Below are 20,355 nucleotides of genomic sequence, written 5' to 3'. Positions count from 1 at the left end.
AACCTTCACACTAAAGAAATTAAAAAAAAAACATCATATTCAACAGAGAAGATGGCTGGCATATCCAACACCTGGGATCATTAAAATATACAACCCCAAGTCCCTGACCACACCGTCGCAGCCAAGAATCAGTTAGCGCATGCAGCATGCATCTAGAGTACGCGAGATAATTAAGGAATCTTTAGCGATAGATGACAAATAGCAAGACTAACTGACGGACGCTTTCATCTCGTCTGCCCGTGATCACGGTTGCAGCATAGGCACCGAACACCTGTAAGAAACAATGAAAACTACATATGCTTACATATCATTGTCTTAAAAAAATCTTTTTTATTTTAAATAAATTACACCATTCTTTTTTTTTTTGATCAAGCAGGGAAACTCTTTTTACGAGCCGTCTCACCGGCCTTGGTGGGGCCGGAGAGGATGTGTGAGACTAAACCTGGGCAGGTCCCTACTCACTAAAACCACTGCGAAAGCCATCGGCCGCTATGTTGGTGCACCCCGGATCTGTCAGCGACAGGGCACAAATAAATCACTCCATGCGGTTATATCAGACAGCAATATAGTTAAAGATTCCTCTGTATAAACACGCTTAATTCCACAAACGCCATTTCCACAGGAAATCGCATAACATTCCGTAATACGCGCGCAGGTTCTAAACTATACCATTAAACTGATATCATATTTCCATTACAGCGTACCCACTGTTTAAAATCCTCTTTTTCAATACGTCAAATCCTTTGTCTTAAATTAATGAACACAATACAAAGCTAAATTACATCTGGATATACGAATGTTATAAAAATATAATATATATATAAATATGTGTGATTATGTGTACGTACGTAGAGATACGTATAGATACGTAGAGATACGTATAAAGTATACGGTGAATGTGTTTATTCTGTCCATCAACACACTCTCGCGCTCCAGTTAGCATGTACCACTTCATCATCGAGCTCCTCAGTATACCTTCATGAACCGTTTAAACTCCAAGATTAAACATCTTAACTTTCTTTTCCAAAAACTCTTCTAAAACTTTTATAAATAATACTATTCACAATCATAAATCTATATAGAAACAAAAAAAAATCCCTAAAGAAAAGTGAGAGTGGTCAATGACGACAGCTCTTGCTCCAGCAAATAAATACCCAGACATAGCTCAAGTAACGAAACAGCTAAATGTCTATGACAGATCGCTGTGCTGAGCAGGAATCAAACGAGCAAAAAAATTTGTAACTTAAGTGTAAGCTACAAACCTTCATAAAACACAATAACATCACTATAGTTATTAACTTTACAGTTATTAGCAACTTGTAATAAGACTATTCCGCTATTATTGCATCTGTTTAAGACGATCTATTAAAAAAAAAATAGTAGCCAAAGAAATTTTACAAACAGCTCCATTCATCTGCATCGAGACGTAAATACTCAACAATAACGTAATTAAAAGTATTTGTCGGTCTAGTGTTGTGCGGTACAAGGCATTTATCGATTCGTCGTGGGTATTTCAAGCGTGGTTTTTCTCCGGGACCGGGTTCAGAATGTCCAGTGCCGTATCGACCAAGCAATAAAAGTCAGGGCCAGATCTTAATAATTCAAGACATCGCCCGCAGCAGTAAACTCGGCTCTAATGGGCTTGACCTTGGGGACCAACCTTTTACTGTACCCCATTGTGCAATACTCCGTGTGTACACGGTATTATTAAACAAATTTTGTTCTCAAATTTAATTATAAATAAGCATATATACTTTATTAAGAAAACGAGTATATCTATTTTATTATTTTAAACCACATAATCCCGACGTTTCGGTTACTTCGCAGCAACCGTGACCACGGACAGACGAGACGTGGATGTCTGTCAGTTGGTCTTCTTATTTGTCATTTACCGCCAAACATTACTTAATTTCCTGTTACAGCGTTCCTTATTTTATCAAACAAATATATAATTTAATCTCATTATAAGTCACAGGATAACGATATCACTGTTGTATTTTTTAATTTCTCAGTAATATTATTTATTGTACGTTTATTTTTCGTACAAAGTTCCATTCATATACGTTTATGACAACGTTCTAAGTTGCTTCAAATTATTTACATTATAATATAGATTGATAGCTTAAACCTTTACAGGCGCAGAAGACATTTTAACATCTTAATGCTTACAAAATTGACTTTAGTTTATAAAAGACATAAACCGTTGAATGAACAGAAAAGTTACGAGATATTAATAATATAAGGGATACTTTTAAATAAGAATAATCTCTCTAATATACGTTGCAGTTATAAAAGTCTAATCCCACAGAACGGATCTTAGTCCAAGTTTCATTGTACACTTTTACGATTCAACTCTAGAGCCACACGTTTTTTTTATACAAATTTACATAATTCGATTCAGTTTATATTTTAACTTCGGTTTGTCTCGTTGCGGATGTTGTTTAATAAACGGGGGAGGAACTAATAAAATGAATTGAATATAAGTAAAAAAATTCATCTGTTGTAATCATTTTGTTGCTCCGTAATGACTTACACAGATGTTTTAATTTGTAATTGTTTCCGTATTATGAAAGTTTTTGTCATAAATGTACCAAATTTTCTAATATTATTCATTGTTTTATACTTTTTATTTTATTTTAATTAAATGAATTGTTGTAGTGTTAATTTCTATTTTGTTTATTATAATTTATTTATTTTAGAAAAACATATGTTTTATCCTCGAAATACTATTTCATAGGGCATATAATTATATTATATATACTTTAATAAATGCAGAGCTAAACTTCATAACTGTCAAAAATATAAACGTCAATGTCAGTGTCAAATTTTAAATGTCACAACTTTAAAGTGAAGAGACTATGTTTAGTATTTTAAAATCTATTGAAAATCTCTTAAAATATATCTATCGTATCCTTTGCAATGTACGGCGATCTATTTTCCTAAAATTGGGATGAGAAAATCATTCGTTATGTGATTTTGGCAAGAATCTTATATTGCTATTATCCCACCTAAAAATACTAGGCTTTTATAAAAAAAAACATTGCGTACATTAGTCTAGACTCTAGACCCTGTGTTACTTACATAAGTAAATTTATTAAGTACTATAATTCAATAGTGCATATCTTTTTTTTATTCTATAAAACTGTTTTATTCTGGTAAGTACAACATAACTGTAGACATATTTTTAAGCTTTGCAATCATTCACACTGGAATTGTCGAATATTATGCCAATGTCATTGTTTTTATTTATTGAAAGAATTAAAATTTTCAATATGTTAACTGTAGACTGTTTAAATGCGACGATAATTAATAAGTTATTCTCTATAATTATATATAGATAAAAGTATACATTGGCAGAATATGTCGTTCTTAGTGTGAATGAAGCATTGGATTAAAAAAAAAACATTTACATGCAAGTGACGCAACTAAACGAAGACATGTGCTACATATATTCTGGTTCTTATAATATATATATATATAATAAAACAGCGATGTTTCTTACATTTAATATTAAAATGTACTAAAGCCGGTAAAATCAATAATAGACCTCAGCTCAGACGTAGTGATGTACACATTATCGATGCAATGCGATAATTAGTGCAGTATGTTATAGATAATATTATATCGAGTCTGCACTTACCGGAGGCTATGATAGTGACGGGACTGATAATTATAGATAATTCAATATTTACTATTTTCTAACTTTATTTATAAAAAAATATTGAATTACTGTTTTTTTTTTTGTGAAGGCAAAGGTTTAATTTTTATTTCGATTCTTATTTTTTTTTAATATTATCTATTTCGATCTATCAATAGCTAACAAAGTTAAAATAAATAAATAAAATTTATTATTATGACTGAGTGTGCGTAATAAGTAAGTTAGATATACATATATTTTTTATAAATTTTCAATCGATATAAGCCCCGTCCCTAGTTCGAAGCAATGCAATAATTTTGTACAAAATACAGCACTTACCTCGCAGTTGCTTTCAATATCGTGTTCAATATACAGGGGGACCAGATACGCCAATAGTAAAATCTATTACTGCTTCAATTCAACCCAAAAAAAAAAACAAAAAATTACTTTAAACATATAAATCGTATTTATACATAGGATATTCTTATAATTTTCGTTAAAAACCCTACAGTAGAAACTGAACAGCCTGTATAGTATAATGAGTGAGCACGTACAGAATGTATATTTAAATTTGACGTTTCCCTCAAAAATACTTAAAGTGTGTTTGTATTTACGTTCGCGTTAAGCTTCTGATACTGCGGCTATGTATGGTTTGTGCTTAGTTTAAATTAATTCTCTATAGCTAGCTGTTTATATTATATATATTTTCTGTGTAAATAAAATGATTATTTTGAACGACTCTATGCCAAAGTACTAACAAATAATAGCTTCATATCAAGTTCGTGAGTACGAAATGTTTTTTAACCATCTATTCAAAGAGGCTATATAAGTTTGACGTCAGTGTGTTTGTACGTGTGTCTGTGTATCGTAGCTCTTAAACGGATTGACCGCTTGGGATGCGGTTTTCTCATTGAAAGTCAGTATCCTTATCTATGATTGGTTAATATAGATCCGGGCAATAAAGAAATCAGTTTTTTTTTACGATGTCAGGCATTTTTGTCGTATTTTTATTCGTTTTAATTCCACACGCTTGACAATATAATCGTTTAACTACAATTAAATAATACATTTTATATTACATGTAAAAAAACTTTTAAGAAAGTACAATGGCTATTTAAATATTGCAGGAGCTACAGTTTGACGAAACACACAACCAGCTGTGTCGTCGCTGTCACTTTCTCTTAATAAGGACCGTAAAATACATGATTTTTCATAATCGTTCGGTTCTCCAGCGTCATAGTTACACGTCAACAAAATTACACCAAAATCGATTCAGTGTATTCAACAAACATATTTAATTAGCTGGAGCAGGGAATGATTACGTAATTATTACTATGGAGGTAGCAATGTCTTGCATGCATGCATATATTTGCTTCCACTTTATAATAAAGGTCAGTTTCGTTTAAAGGTCAAATAAATAGTGCACTTGTGTTATTAGAATGTACAAGACGTGTTCGGGGTCCCTGAAATATAAACTGTAAATTGAATTCAGTTGAGGGTCCATAAAAATTTGATGGCGCCTCTGTAGGATGACGATATCGTTTATATTAAATAAAATACTTTTGTACCGCAATTCATAAATTGTTTACTATAACTAAATAAACAACAAATCGTTTGTTATGATTAATTTAGTTTGCGATTTTTTTTGGGACAATTTTTTTTTAAAGTGCAAGAGATATAGATTATTATCTTAAATGTAGTTGATCCTATGTTTCATTTAACGGATGGTGCTCCCAGGATCCGACCTCCTAATGACTTGTACACACGCTAACTGCCTGTATTGTGGGACATTCCTTTTATTTAGCACCTATAGAGTTAACAATTTTCGTTCAAATCATACAGAATATTAGGAAAATCTTGTTATGATTTTTATTGTAGAATTCTTTTCCGTTTTGGTCTGACAACGCCAGCTATATAACAATTATTTTTATATAAAATTTCTATAAGAGTAAAATTTCTATTGACTTTAAATAGCAAATGCGGTGTAATGAAAAATTGTATTGGAGATTTAATTGTTATCCGCTGATCCCAGATCTCAAAAACCTTCATATATGTATGTACGGCTTATGAAAACGGCTAGTCAGTCACATCTTAATATTTCCTATTACAGGCATTCTCATACGAAACATTTTACGACTGCAGACTTATGTTTGGCAAGACGTGTGTTTTATTGCGAGTAAAGTTAGTTGCAGCCGAAATAAGATTTCCGATGGGAAATATTTCATATTAATTCTTAAATTCTTTACGAAACTCACACCGCTTTCATTATATTTAATTTTAGTTTATGCTGTGGCTTCATTGACGCTCAATTTTGTGGAATATTCTGTCAACGTCATTTTTTTTTAATTTATCAAATTATAAAACAATATTTTATAATCTGTGGAGAAAATATGAAGGATTGTCTTATTTAATAGTGGCCTTTACATTTTATAAAGACTCCAGTTATATTTTTAGCAGCACCTAGAACCTTTTCATTATTTTGCACACTCTTTGTTCGTTTTGTCATGCCTTAAGTTGATATTGACAGTATTTTGACGTTTGTTTTGTCCTATAATTACTTTTATGTTACGCAGAAGTTTCATTTACTTAGATTTTAAGTTCAATTCGGAATGAGATCTGAGATTTTCGCGAGTATTCATTTAAATGAAACTAGTATTACTCGGATATATCCGCGTAGTATATCCGAATAATACTAGTTTCGTTTAATTCGGAAGTTTAAATTACTGATTACGAATGAAAACGTTCGCTAACAACACATGTCGTTCGAGATCCACATTGTCTGCGGTAAACATATTGTAGGGTAGATTTAAAATCCAATAAACTTATGTGCTGTTGGGCCCGACAGTTCCAAGGAGTCGCACGTAAAAAGTAAACATATCAATATAACTCAGTCTGACATCGACTATAGCCACATTTACATATTTTAATAGTTCCTGACGGATTTAACCGCGTAACGCACACGATGTAACATCTAGTGATGAGTCTGCCGACAGTACAAGTGATGAGTGTTGTTCATAATGTGTAAAGTGTGTTAATAAATAAGATCCTGAAGAGTATGAAACACACCTTAAAAACATTTTAACCATTAAATTTATAATGATAAAATTAAGATGCGAGACTGGCTAAACTATAATAAATAATTTACACTAGGCAAAATATGAATTGTGAGTTATATCACAAGTTAGTTTGCTTTTAAACTAAACTTACAGACAAACTTACCCGTTTTCAAGTAGCTCTGTACATACGAATTTCAAAATGTGTGGTCTAGTCATAAGGATACTTTACGGTAAGCTGAAGTGTAGAAGGCACAGAATTAAATATCCAAGTAGATTTTAAGGTATTATAGAAGAAGTTTAGAAAAAATTAACGGGACCTAATGAACGATATAAGGAGGAGCAAAAAAAAATAAATGTCCAGCTAAATCCATGGACTCACAATCTACAGGCCAATTTTTTGTTTAATTTTACACTACTTACTTTAAATAAAAATACTTTAAATATAAATTGAAACAATTTTGTAAACTTCAAATATAATAATCTTCAATATTACATCCAAATTAACTACATTTATCATAAAATTATTATCTCCTAGTCTCATCTTTGGTGCATTCCTCATTATTTCTCGGCTGTACTAAATATTTTTTCCTCTCGTTGAATCCATTTTCTCCTTGTTGCTCTCCGTGATATTGTCCGGTGTTGTCTTAGTATGTTTCTTGCCGAAATTTTTAACGAATTTGTTGACTTGCCTCCTCTTTTTGTTACTGTGGGTTCTGCTTATTCCACGGAGATCGCGTTTTTTGTGCAGCTTATAAAACTAGGATAATAGATTTTTTTCTGGTTAAGGTGTTTGTAGCATTAAATATTATATAAGAAATAATAAGGAAAGAACAATCCGTGAAACAAGCTGGATTTGAACCCGCATTTTCCAAGAGAGTCAACCAAAATCGTGTTACTTTATGTAGTAAAATTGTGGGCTACATTTTTTTATATATTTTTTTCGTAAAGCATTGTAGAAGATTAGGTTTATACAAAAATATATCAATTATATAATTTTTTCAATACTCACACTATTCTCTTCTAAGTTGCTCAATTTTCTGTTCAAGAAAATCAGTTGATGTTGCAGATATTCCTTGACGCCGCTCATTTTGCTCTGAAATTTTTATGGAATATATACTTATGGAAGCAGAAGTTGAGAGTTTGCGATTTCATAAATGTGACAACAATTTTAACTATTATTTATTAGGAAAAAATATATATATTTTCCTAAGCCTTTTTGCGAGTCTCCTCAACAAGTACAAGCCAGTAAGGTGACAGCAGTATTCCACACACGGTCGGACCTGTGTTTTGTATAACCAAGGAAGCTGTTCCGGCGTGAAGTGCTGCCGCACATTTGCCAGAATGTCATGTTTCCTTACCTCAAAGTAAAGATTTGAGGATACCTCTATACCTTATACCTGAAGATGGTCAGAGTATTCCAAGGATACAGTCCGAGAAGTTAGAGTCAAGGTGAACGGACTCCTCTTGGTGGTGAAGGAACACGCTAGCGTCTTGTCGGTGTTAAATTTCAAAAGATTACATCACCCTTTTAGGAGATTGCCTGAAGTGTGAAATTAACTCTACCGTGGACTCTCTTTCTTACTCTAATTGATGCGAGTGGCTAGGACTCTATATACTCGTACTCTCTTCTTCGGTATAGTTTATATATTTTTGCACTACGGCTGGATTACCAGCAGGCCATTAGTTTTGTTCACGTAAGACTACGCAGCGTAACTATTTATAAACAATGCGAATCTCTGTCGTTAAGAACCGCAGTCAGGTAAGTTAAGCGAGGTGGTGAGCGATCGCTATTGTGAAGATATGAATTTCTTGCTCGAAAAAAGAAGCGAGCAGCATTCTAGCATCTACACAAGATAGATATGCCAAGTGCCTTTCAGCTACAACACGCTTAGTTGTGAACCATGGGAGATCTTTGCCACAGGGGTGAGCATACTTATGTTGGCGAAGGGAAACCTGCCCGCAAAGATTTTGCGTTTCATGTAAGGGATATGCATACACATTTAATAACAAGCGATGGTCAGAAAACCCTGCTGTGAACGACACGGTAGGAATTTTTAACGTTCATCGGTAATTCGGCTAAGAACCATTTTAGGTCATCGGTTTAATTGTAAAAATATTGAGAATTTAAATAATTTACCTGATTGTTTTTATAACTTATGAATTAAAATACATAATTGTCTACACAATGTCAAACATTGAGGTGACTGTGTAGTCTTCCTTCTTGTCACCTAACACCGCTCTACCGGTTCACCACAAACACGGTTCTATTTTATTTACTTATCGCGATATCGAGTTCGTTTGAACATGCACTTTTATTGTAGTGTACGTCAGGATAGATTTGATCGTCTTAGAATGCTTGAAGTACTAACATCGGACGCTGTTTCAGTAATTGTTGTATTACACACACAAAGTATTGTATACAGCATTCACAAGATAGAGTATACATGAGAGAGACGTATCAGTCTTCCTTTGCCCTTTTACTTCTTCTTTTATTTCAAAACTTACCTTGTCTTCATCATTCATGCCTTCGTACTGCATTATCAGGTCCTGTACCGCTTGTATCGTGCCAAGACACTCCGTCCTCTCGTCTTGATGACTATCCTCAGAGATAGAAGTTAGCATATCCGACTCCGTTGCTTTTTCTGTAGAGTAAAACAAATTTTCATTCAGACTTCCAAAACTAGATGCTCCTGCTAAAATTATTATATCGACATGCAAAGACAGCTGTTCTACGGAGCCAAAAAACGAGAAGTCTATGTCAAGATTATCTATATTGTGCAGCAAAAGCAATTACTTTGTATGTTAAAGCAATCACTGTGTTCGTTATTTTTCTTTGGTACGGTAATTGTAATTGTTTATACATTGTGGGTTGTCCTCAATAGCAAACAATAGGTTTTTTGTTACCCAATCTAGACAGTTCGTTTTCATCATTATTAAACTCAGTCTGGCTGTTTGAAGCTTCGTCGACTCTCATGTTAGTCTCGTCGGGGGCAGTCAACCACTCCAGAAAGTTTTGGAGATCTGATGGTAGCTCTAGAAGTGGAAGTTTTATGAATACTTTTAAAAATTTGTTGATTTTGAGATCTGTGTTTAAATGTATTACTGTTTACACTATGGTCTGCGCCATAACTGCTTATAAAATAACTTATATAAAGGTTACAATATTACATTTACAAAATATTTATTACACTTCACTGACAAATAAAAATATCTTGTTTTAAATAAAAAATTATGTCTTATAAATAATTGTGTTTGTCGTCAGCATCTGCTTTAATGTGACCTGCGTTTTTAGGCCATGATGTTTATCACAATATATTTTACAGAATGATTCTTACTGGCGCAGGTCTTTTGTTGAACCTGTATATCCACCAAATCGGTCATCAGTCGTACAAGCTGTTGCATCATTGAAGCGGCAGCCGCTCCTTCTTTGCTGTCATCGCGAACTAAAGTTGAGTGAATTAAACGTCAATACATACATATATGACAATTATTACCCTCATTTTAAGTTTTCTGGGAAGGGTTCATGGGAAAATATAAAAAAAAAATCATTACAAAGAAAAATATTACCAGAGACCTCACTAGCTTTGTCTACAGAATATTTTATTTATATAGTCATAACAAAAGCATCGTAATATAAAATTCAACACAATTGTCCATTAAGATTTTTGGGAGTAAATATATATATAAATATCAAACCGGTTTTAAAGTTCCACAAAGAGGAATATGAAAATAAAAGGCACTAAATTGATTAAGAATTATAAAAAACGAGAAACAGTCGAGTGGTTATAGTTAGCAACGAGGCTCTGTTCTTAAATCACCTTCCATATTTTTCGTGTGCTCCATGGCTCTGGCTGCTTCTTGACAAACCGTTTTCATGTTCGCTGTCAGTTTTTCAAAGACCTTTTTCATGTTTTCAGAATCCTTGACAGTAAATTATTTCATACAAAAGTAGGTATGCAATTTGTTTTATCCTAATCATTTATTGTTTATTGATAAATTTAAATATAGACTAACCTCATTCGCGTTTCGTATGTATCTTGGTTTTGGTTGGTTGTCCATTATTTTTATATTTGTCAAGGCCCTGGAAATTATGAACATATCTTTGGTCAATTAAAATAAGTAAACTGGCGTCTTTAAATTCAAAACAACTGTAACTTACGCTGACTTTTTCGTTGTTTTTGATTTAGTTGTAGTTTTCGTTTTCTTGGTCGTCTTGCCCCTCGCGCTACGAGTTTTATTTCTGAACTTCTGTCTTATCCACTCTCTCGTTTTTTGGAACACATTTCTGTTCTTCACGAGATGCTTCTCTCTAACGTTATCTAAATAGTCTGATTTTATTCCGTATTCCTCGTTATCGTATAATTCGTTCCAAAATACCAGCTTGCTATCATCTATACTCCTTTTAACTATAGACGTTAAGTTTCTTCCGTCTTTTGTTTCAGAACTATTTGTTATGTTTGTTGCTAAAACTAGTGCTATAGGGACGATACTGTCCGATTCTGAAAAGATAAAGATAAATTCATTAAATAATAATTTAATTAAACCAATATATATACTTGTATACTTTTTTATGAGCTAACGGACCGCTAATATTATTTCTTTTCACATTTTCTTTATATTTTGCTTCTTGCATATCGTCTGTGTTGTTTTCTTTGAGTGACATCAAGACTCTGGATCTGTGCCCAATATTATCCACCATATCCGAGTCGTAGATTGGGTAAAGAATGTCGGTATTATTTTTGAGTTTCGGAACGTCTTCCTTCCCTTTCGTGATGTTAAACCTAAAAAGAAGTCTCATGATTATTGACAGATAAAACGTTATAGCTCTTAACGCGTCAAGTGACTTACAGTGAACCGTTTATAAATTCGGGTATTCCTTCTTCCTCTCCAGATAACAATGACAGTTTTCTAAACCAGTCACCCATTAGAGCTATGAAACCAAACACGTCATCGACCACGCCAGTTTTGTTTGCATTGGATTCAACAAATTTAGCATTAACATCACTATTATCGTCATTAGATTCATAGTTTACAGATTTAAGTGTTCTAAACACTTTTCTTATCGACCCCTCATATTCCCTAGATTGCATCGTACCCCTATTGTATAGGGGATAATTTATATGATGGCTAAGTACGTTTTGAATTTCAGAGTTATAAGCCGGCTGTGGCGACGGGCGGTCCTTGATTGTAGACTGTTTCACAAATTTTATGTGTTTTTTCAAATCAGTTACTAGCTTGTCGCTATCAGTCTTGACAGTTCCAGGTTTAAACTCGAATTTAAGGCCTTCTGGATCTAAATTAAATCAATATAAAAAAGCAATTAGTTTTATGCTATGACTTCAGAATTATAAAGATATTTGGCTTGCTATTGTAACATTACAAACAATCTACAAAAAAAAATAAAATAGATTTAATTAGATTATTTTAGTGTTTAGAGATGAAAGATTATTATTATGTTGCAACGAAAGTTAGATATGATGTAGCATAAGTGGAGACATGAGCGCGATTCGTTTTTGTCGCCTTAAGTTATTTTTTCGTATAGATATCGACTAAAATCATTTTTTTTTAAATCACATACTTTGCGAGCTCACCAAAAATATTGTATTTAAAAAATCTCTTGTCCATCGATTGCTTGAATCTGTTTTCTGGTTTGCTTATTCTGTCTTTAACATCCTCGGCTTTTCTGTTATAGACGACACCGTAGTCACTGTAGGCTTGAGCCATGTTGGCCATGTTTTTGCTTCTATCATACGCGTAATCCTCGATGTATTCAGTGTCGCTGACGTCCTTTTTAAACTTCTCCTTCTCTGGTTCTGGTTTCGGATATTTTCTATTCGTTGGCGATTGTATGTTGAGATTTTGAATGGCCGCATGTTTGATCATTGTGTTTATTTCGTCGGGATAAAAAGGCATTGGACCTTTCCAGTTTGGGTTTAGGATTTCAGACGGGAATAATTTAAAGCGTTGGCCCTACAAATGAGTATTAGTATCAATACACATGGCTCTTCTGTTAATACATTGATTATTTTTATGTAAGGACTTATTCAAACTACAGCCCGTTATATATCTAACTACAGCCAAACTGCAACTGTCGTAACAAATATTACACTCTCTCTTTTCCTTTTTTCAGTCTGTCTGTCAAAATCATCATCATTTTGGCGATTGTCTGTCAGCACTTCCTTGACATCTTCGTAATTGAGTTCCTCATTGTCTTCTTCGTCGACTTGCATCAACTTACGGTATCCGATGCGATCTCTTACACGATTATTTACTTCAGAATCGGCCGTTCTGTAGGGGGTACTCCTGAAATTGTTTAAACATATTTCTATGTATTCTGACAGGTGGCTTATTGCACGTGACATTAATAGAGACGTTACTTACCTTATATTAGCTGCGTTCATCCCTTCGTCCTGGACAGGTGACGTCGTCAAAATAATTACATCAAATTCTTTCTCCTTGGTTGGATCCTTGCTAGTTTTAGTTTCCAAGACTGAATCGAATTTCGCATCAGATATTTTTTCATCAAATACATTGTAGGAGTCGGTTGGTAATGTTTGTTCGGTGTTTTCCTTAAACAACGTACTGGTTATCGCTGGAGCAGCGTATTTTAGCATTTCGTCGACGCGCTGGCTGTGCTTATAGTATGGATGTTTCAATTTTTTTTCATGAGACTTAGACTCGTGTGCGTGTGAGCATTTCGGGAAATTTCTCTTCCTCCCTGTGTCATACTGAACTAACACTTTTTCGCCTTCTATAATGAATCCCGTTATTGCTGAACCGTTATTGAGCAAATTATTCTTGTCATCTATTAAATTTCTTTTATTTACAGTCTTATTATTTTTATTTTTGGATCTGATGCGATACTTAAGACGATTTTTCAGTGATCGTTTTATTCTGTCATTGAAGGACTTCAAACTGTCCGTTTTGTAGTAGTTGTTCATATCCTGTTTGAGTTTCTTAATCTGGGCATCTGTTTGTACAAGTTTTTGGAAAAAATCTGAAAAATAAATGTCATTGTCAGCTAAAATATAAGAAATAAATTTAAAACTTCGTGCCTGTGTCAGTTAAAAATTCAGTTACTTTCCAAACACTTTCCAAAAAACTAACTTCTAATTAACTTTAAAACATTTCATGATTATGATAACAATTTAAACAGCCTAGCAAATTCCTTTTAAAGCAATTTTTATTTCAAATTACTATTTAAATAGCAATAAATAACTTTATAACTTATATTTTCAACAGGAAGATAGATCATGAAACACGCAACAGTTGATACAAACAAACAAGCATGCATATTAAGTGATTAAATAATAAAGCGGTAGGAGCAGGGGTCTGATATATGTATGTTACTCTGTGAAACATTCATATTGATCTATCATACCTCGTAACCTCACGCTGGTCTGCGAATCCATTTTCTGACTATCCAGTATACTGGCCAGGTCATCGGTTATGTCACCGTACTGAACCATAAAAAAAAAAATTAAAAAATACCTCATAAAAAGGCTGTATAATTAATAAATATGAATAAAAAACATTAACTAATTATTATCTTTACAAGTAGACAAAATGATTTACGTAAATGTTATATTTCGACAGCAAAATCTATCCTCCTGACTCGATAATGAGTTTTCAGTAACGATTTAAAAGAAACAAAATTTTAAACACGAGATAAACACGCTCACGGATTACGTCCGAAAATATTACGTATCCAATATACAATAGCAATATTTTTTATTTTTCATTTCAGTTAAAAATAATTGATATATTTTTAAAGCTATAGTTGAAATATTCCTTCAATTCTATACATATAGAGAGGAATATAAAACAAAATAAAAACACATTAGCCAATGAAAAATCCATCAACGAAACTTTGAACACACACAGCATCTAGCGGCGGAACAAAAAACTTTTATACGATCGAAATCACCCGTCCCTTAGTTAGACCCGAACATATGATAGTTCTTACAAATTAAAACACTATATTTAGCTTTGTTATATGATAAATAAAATCTAAATACTAAGCCAACAACCACAGCACAAGACGAAAGCTGTATCTGTGTATATTGTATAAAAACAAATTAGTTGAACGATATAATGGAGAGGCGAATATTAAAAACTCTTAATTATTAAACACTTAAACGCTGATATAACTCTCCGGCGGCGGAATTACACCTGCTAACTTTTAAATTACACCAGACATATTTATTGTGAAGGGTTGATATAGAAAATGCGGGGGTCTTTAAGACCACTCCGCCTCACGTTACGCTGAGCGTAGCGATTTGTTGTGACACTGGTTATAGCCCGCGACACCGGCCGTGAAAATCAGAGTAACGCTCAGATAGAAATGTGTAGAGTATTGAAACAATACATATAAGTAACATATTTTTCAGACCTTTTTAAATTGCAATAATCTACATAAAAACTGCAGCGCCCTCTGCCGGGCTGATACATAACACACGTACCGTAGAATTAAATGTACAAAAATCTACATTGATTTAGAACTATTCACTTCAATGAAGAATTTTTATTTAAAATAATCATAAAGATTAAATCTATCATATAAAGCAGCGTTCTCTTATTCAATAACCTTTTTATCGTCTTCTGTCTCAATGACAAACCGCTGTCGCTTATGCAACGTGAACGCATCTTTAAACTCCTATTAGACTGGGTTGTTTATGTAATTTCAACTTTTCTGATTAAGTCACCTGCTTACCTCCAGCCCGTTAAGTGGTCAGTGCATCACTATCGTATATAAATAATAATATTTATACGGATAAATTATGAAAATAATATTCCAATATTATTTTTCATTAATATCATATTTAAAATTTAAAATTTGCACATCCTAATATCATACGAATTTTATGAATATTAAAATATTTTCAAGCATGTTCGTGGTACTTTCCTGTAGAAACGGATGAAGGGATTTTAATGTAACTTTACTGGAACGTAGTTCGGATATCAGAAAACGACATAAGCTGTAATCCATCCCGAAATTACGAAAGGTAACGGCAGGATCAAGACGTAATAGACGTATTATTACGTCTTTATCATAATAGATTTGTTTTTTAAAACAAAATTTCCGATACCCATTTACGATATACAAGTTTAATTCTTGACATTCATAACTATATTAAGAAATCGTAAAGATATTTTTATAATCAGCTATTCCTGGAGCCATACATATTTCGTAGCAGTAGCTAGTTTTAAGTAGACCATTAGTTTTTCCATACGAGTTGCATTCTTAGCGGGTAAAACAAAACCGATCTTGACAATAGACATATCTGGGAGATAAAACGAGTCAAAATTATCAATAGATTAATATACTCGTGACCACTTTTCTATCTAATTCACCATACAACAATCCATATGGTTTTGTGACCAGTGTGATTTACTAATAAAATTTATTACTTTTAACCAAATTTCTAAGCCGCCATTAAATACAGTAATATTTATAGCAATTTAAATTTACCCAAATACTTGCAAATTCAATAAACGTGAACGGCAACCCTAAATAAACTCCGTCCCTTTCCCGCACATAATGTGTGAGGGAGTAGATTAATAGCTGGAATACGTCACATGTTACTAATGACGTCTTAATATGGAGCAAGGTAAGGGGAAGTTCCTTGTTAATATTAGTCAATAAACAGAAATTTATCGTTAAAGTATATAAATGCGTGCTAAAATTAAGCCTTCTCATGAGAATCGTAAAAAATATTCGTGAAAAAATAGTATTATTTCCTCCCAATCTACCCATCGATAAGTCCAGATAAGTAGTCGTTAGTTGAAAGCTGGTGTACGAGTCAGCCTACCCTTAAACAATCGTATAATTGTATGTATGTTTTCTCACTAAAACTTGTTACCAACGTCTCGTAAAGCACATCGATTCGTACGGAAACACCTTCAGACTAATATCCACTACACTCCGACCATCATTTATAATAATAATTGCCTTCAATATTGTATTGCTGTTATACTAAAAGTGGCTTTATAGCGGAATAGTACAACAGTGGAATTGTTTAAAATATGTAAATATATATATATAGTAATATATTGATTGCTAGGTATATGCAACGAAAGTTACGTGTAATAACAATATTATATCTATACAGGTCTTTAAGTGTATATAAAAAAATCAATGTTAAAAACGCTCTGATAAACATTTGCATGTCAGTGACAAAGTTTACAGCCAACCCATCCGTGACATAGCCTCTCGTAACGTTGCTTAACAATAACAAATGCCAATAATGTTAGTATTGAAAATCAAAAACTAGCAACACATACCTTTGATTATAGTACAGATGGAGCGTCTTTTCCGCGCGACTGTACTCATCATAACACATTGTTTAGACCGCAGTCCGACAATGGTCTCCCTCGGGCGGATTGCAGATTAAAAAACTCTACCGCTAGTTAGGGATAAGGCTGACGACGGACGGGGCGTTTGGATCATTTCATTTGTTAGAAATTAAATCAATATATGAATAATTATTTCTCAAATAATAAAAACGAATAAATTTGTCTTTACACGTGGGAGACTTAATACATGACTCGAGTTATATATATACATATATACATATATATTATATAAATTCCGATTATTTTATAGTGACATGTTGCAAAGAATGAGATGAATTATATAAGTAAAACATGATTTGAAACAATCTGATTTCTTCTTTTAAAACATGAAGATTAAGAATGATTCGTGCATATACCTTTGATTAATAAGGTACAACAAGCGAGCGTTGGTCGTCGCGTCGAGCGTCCTTCCGCCCGCCCGGTGCACACGCGCCCTTAATACATTCAGACGTCTGATATGGATAGCGTTTTTTAGTTATTATGTCTTTTTCATGGCAGACAATATGGAAACATTACGGACCGCGATATTAAAAATGTTTCAATTGTTCAAAATCGCTGTGAGGGCAAAAAAATTTAAAATAAAGCGACTCCCCATCGACAGTCCGTTAAAAGCGACGCGAGGTATTGATAATACTGTTTGAATTGCAATATTCAACTGGTAATACTGTTTGAATTGCAATATTTATTTGGGAGTTAATTTTTTAAATTTTTATTATACCTAGGTATTTATTTGACAGGAATATTAGCACTTAGCAGGGTCCCCGATTGATGGTGACCGTCTAACGTCTTTGAGAGTTCGTTCATTGTTGTCTTTCTAGAGTTCAGACATTTTGGAAGAATATATCTGCTCTTCGCGTTAGGCAAAGTCAGCGCCTCGTCAGCTCCACTTGCACAAAGAATTATATTTATATATATATAAATTTGTTCTATTTCAAGGGGGGGGGGGGGTATTTTAATTCTTACGAGATTAGTATTAAGCGATGTTAACTTTTAAAAACTCCAATTAGTAAATACATTTTTGATAGAAAACTGCCTTGACATTAAACTACACGTAGTAGCTTCAATACATATTATAAAACAAAGTCTGTCTGTCTGTCTGTTCGCGATGAACGGAAAAACTACTGCACCGATTATCAAACAGTTATCACCACTCGATAGCGTGTTTCTCGAAAAAGTTTTAGAATATAATTTATTAAGTTTTTGTATTTACTTGTTTATTTATAAGAAAGTTACCCATTTTAAACAAACAGAATTAAATATACAAGTTTCGTCCCTGAATATCCCTTATTTATTATCATTAATAATTATATTTTATTTAAATGAAACTAATATTTTTCGGATTACTACGCGTTTTTTTTTATTATTTTAAACTACATACTCCCGACGTTTCGGTTACTTTGCAACAACCGTGATCACGGACAGACGCGGTGCGCTACCATCTCGTCAGATTATAAAATAATAAAAAAACGCCTAGTAATCCGAAAAATATTAGTTTCATTTAAATAAAATATAATTATTAATGATAATAAATAAGGGATATTCAGGGACAAAACTTGTATATTTAATTCTGTTTGTTTAAAATGAGTAAAACTCGCGAAAATCTTAGATCTCATTATATTTTATCCATCGTTAACTGGATCATCAACATCCGGTCATAACATTTAAATTTACTCATGAGTTATACAGACTCTTAAGTGTAATAAAAATTTATATTACAGATTACATATTAATAATAACGAATAAATGCTAATATTGATTTGATAGTTATCGTAGTATGTACAGACACATGTACCTACACGAGTACGTCCGTCCCGTTGTTATTTACGCGAGATCAAGTGACTTCCAAATTATATATAAAATAAATCCCCCCGCATCAAAGGCTAAAGGTTGTTTTAAAAGTATACAATGAGGGGCATTCACAAAATAAAAAAAAAGGATATTTTAAAAACGAAAAAGGCAAACCGCAGACTATCCGAGCAACAGCCAACAAAAGCGTTGGCAGAGTATGAAAAAATGTTCGGCCATTCAGTACTCGAGTAATACTAGTAGGGTGCGCATGATTTCATGCTTTCTGAATACTATTAAAGTAGCAAAAATCACATGTTTACTTAAAAATTTCTTATACAGTCTTATACAAGTCTACAATAAAATATAAATTTAATTCAATTCGCCTAAACAAATTTTTTTATTTATCTTAAAGTGTGTTATTTTCATTACAGTGCATGTAGAGCAAGTTTTTGATTTTAACTAAAGCTAGTATTGTGTCTCGGACACAACAAAACTCATGGACCCAGCCGACAGGACAATGTCTTATTGTGTAAGAGCCAACCATTTTCTGTTGTCTTAACTCGTAAGGCTTTTTCTAATTCGCTGATTCTCAAAAGGAAGCACTCCGCGGCGTAACTAGCGGATTGTTAGGGAATATGAGAATAATTAACTAATGAGGTTTAATTGTAATTAACAGTAATATATAAATATATATATATATATATATACATATATATATACATATGTCTGTACATATATATTTATCTCGGAGCCTGTTTCTCGTAGACAAAAAAAATCCAAATAGTGTTTTAAGTTGTTCCCTATATTCTTAATATCATATTAAGTTAAAAAAACATATTCTTGAATATAAAAACCTCTGCCAGACCGCTTGATGGCGAGCAGAAAGCTTTTCTTGACGTAGCCAGGTATCCCAGCTAGGTGATAGTTGTATTTTTACGAGCACAAACAAACTTAATGAGAATATAATGCTACTTTTTAGACGTTTTATTGTAAATTATAACATTCTAATGATAATGAAGCAGACATTTTATGTAAGAAATATTATTCTAGACTATTATTCTGTACATTGCTTGAAATAACTGAACCTAATCAAGACCCACTGTTACGCTGTCGCTGTTGAACGGAATATAAAGATTTGTATCAAAATTTTCGTAAACATCAACCGCTGGATTGAAAATAAAATTAAAATGGGTGTAACTTGAGTTTAGATGCAGATGAGGAACAAAATATCAGCGAGAAAAACATCTTGTTTTAAATAAAACAGGACTAAGACATTTCACATTCGTAAAACGTACGAACAACTCGGAGACGCATCTCGAGAGGAGCGAAAAATGTCCAATACAGATACAAAAAGCGGCTACGGAGATTAAAATTGGTATATTTTAAGTTTTAACAGAATCATAACAGAATGATCCATTAGTGCTCGTACTAAAACTCTCGATTCAAACAATACCAAGCTTCAAAGGTCATTGGTCGAGCGTGCTGTGACAAATACTATTGATTATTCAAACCAATATG

General features: G+C 33.0%; 1 protein-coding gene across 1 annotated transcript in view; it reads right to left on the bottom strand.

Annotated features, from left to right (window-relative positions):
- Positions 1-7,164: 7,164 nt before the first annotated feature.
- The window catches only part of LOC116776084 (uncharacterized), a 22,358-nt gene continuing 9,167 nt past the window's right edge, over positions 7,165-20,355 (bottom strand). The window contains exons 10-23 of the mRNA XM_061525440.1: positions 14,075-14,153; positions 13,075-13,690; positions 12,801-12,996; positions 12,285-12,663; positions 11,542-11,986; positions 11,278-11,474; positions 10,853-11,192; positions 10,708-10,774; positions 10,512-10,614; positions 10,029-10,136; positions 9,598-9,726; positions 9,199-9,335; positions 7,703-7,786; positions 7,165-7,450 (exon numbers count right to left, since the gene is read on the bottom strand). Coding sequence (XP_061381424.1) covers positions 7,268-7,450; positions 7,703-7,786; positions 9,199-9,335; positions 9,598-9,726; positions 10,029-10,136; positions 10,512-10,614; positions 10,708-10,774; positions 10,853-11,192; positions 11,278-11,474; positions 11,542-11,986; positions 12,285-12,663; positions 12,801-12,996; positions 13,075-13,690; positions 14,075-14,153 — 3,063 coding nt within the window. The 3' untranslated portion in view covers positions 7,165-7,267. The remainder of the gene's footprint in view (positions 7,451-7,702; positions 7,787-9,198; positions 9,336-9,597; positions 9,727-10,028; positions 10,137-10,511; positions 10,615-10,707; positions 10,775-10,852; positions 11,193-11,277; positions 11,475-11,541; positions 11,987-12,284; positions 12,664-12,800; positions 12,997-13,074; positions 13,691-14,074; positions 14,154-20,355) is intronic.

This window comes from Danaus plexippus, chromosome 28 (assembly GCF_018135715.1).
Source record: "Danaus plexippus chromosome 28, MEX_DaPlex, whole genome shotgun sequence".
Classification (NCBI taxonomy): Eukaryota; Metazoa; Arthropoda; class Insecta; order Lepidoptera; family Nymphalidae; genus Danaus; species Danaus plexippus.
Note: the sequence above shows the minus strand (reverse complement) of the source record. Positions and strands in the feature narration are given on the sequence as shown.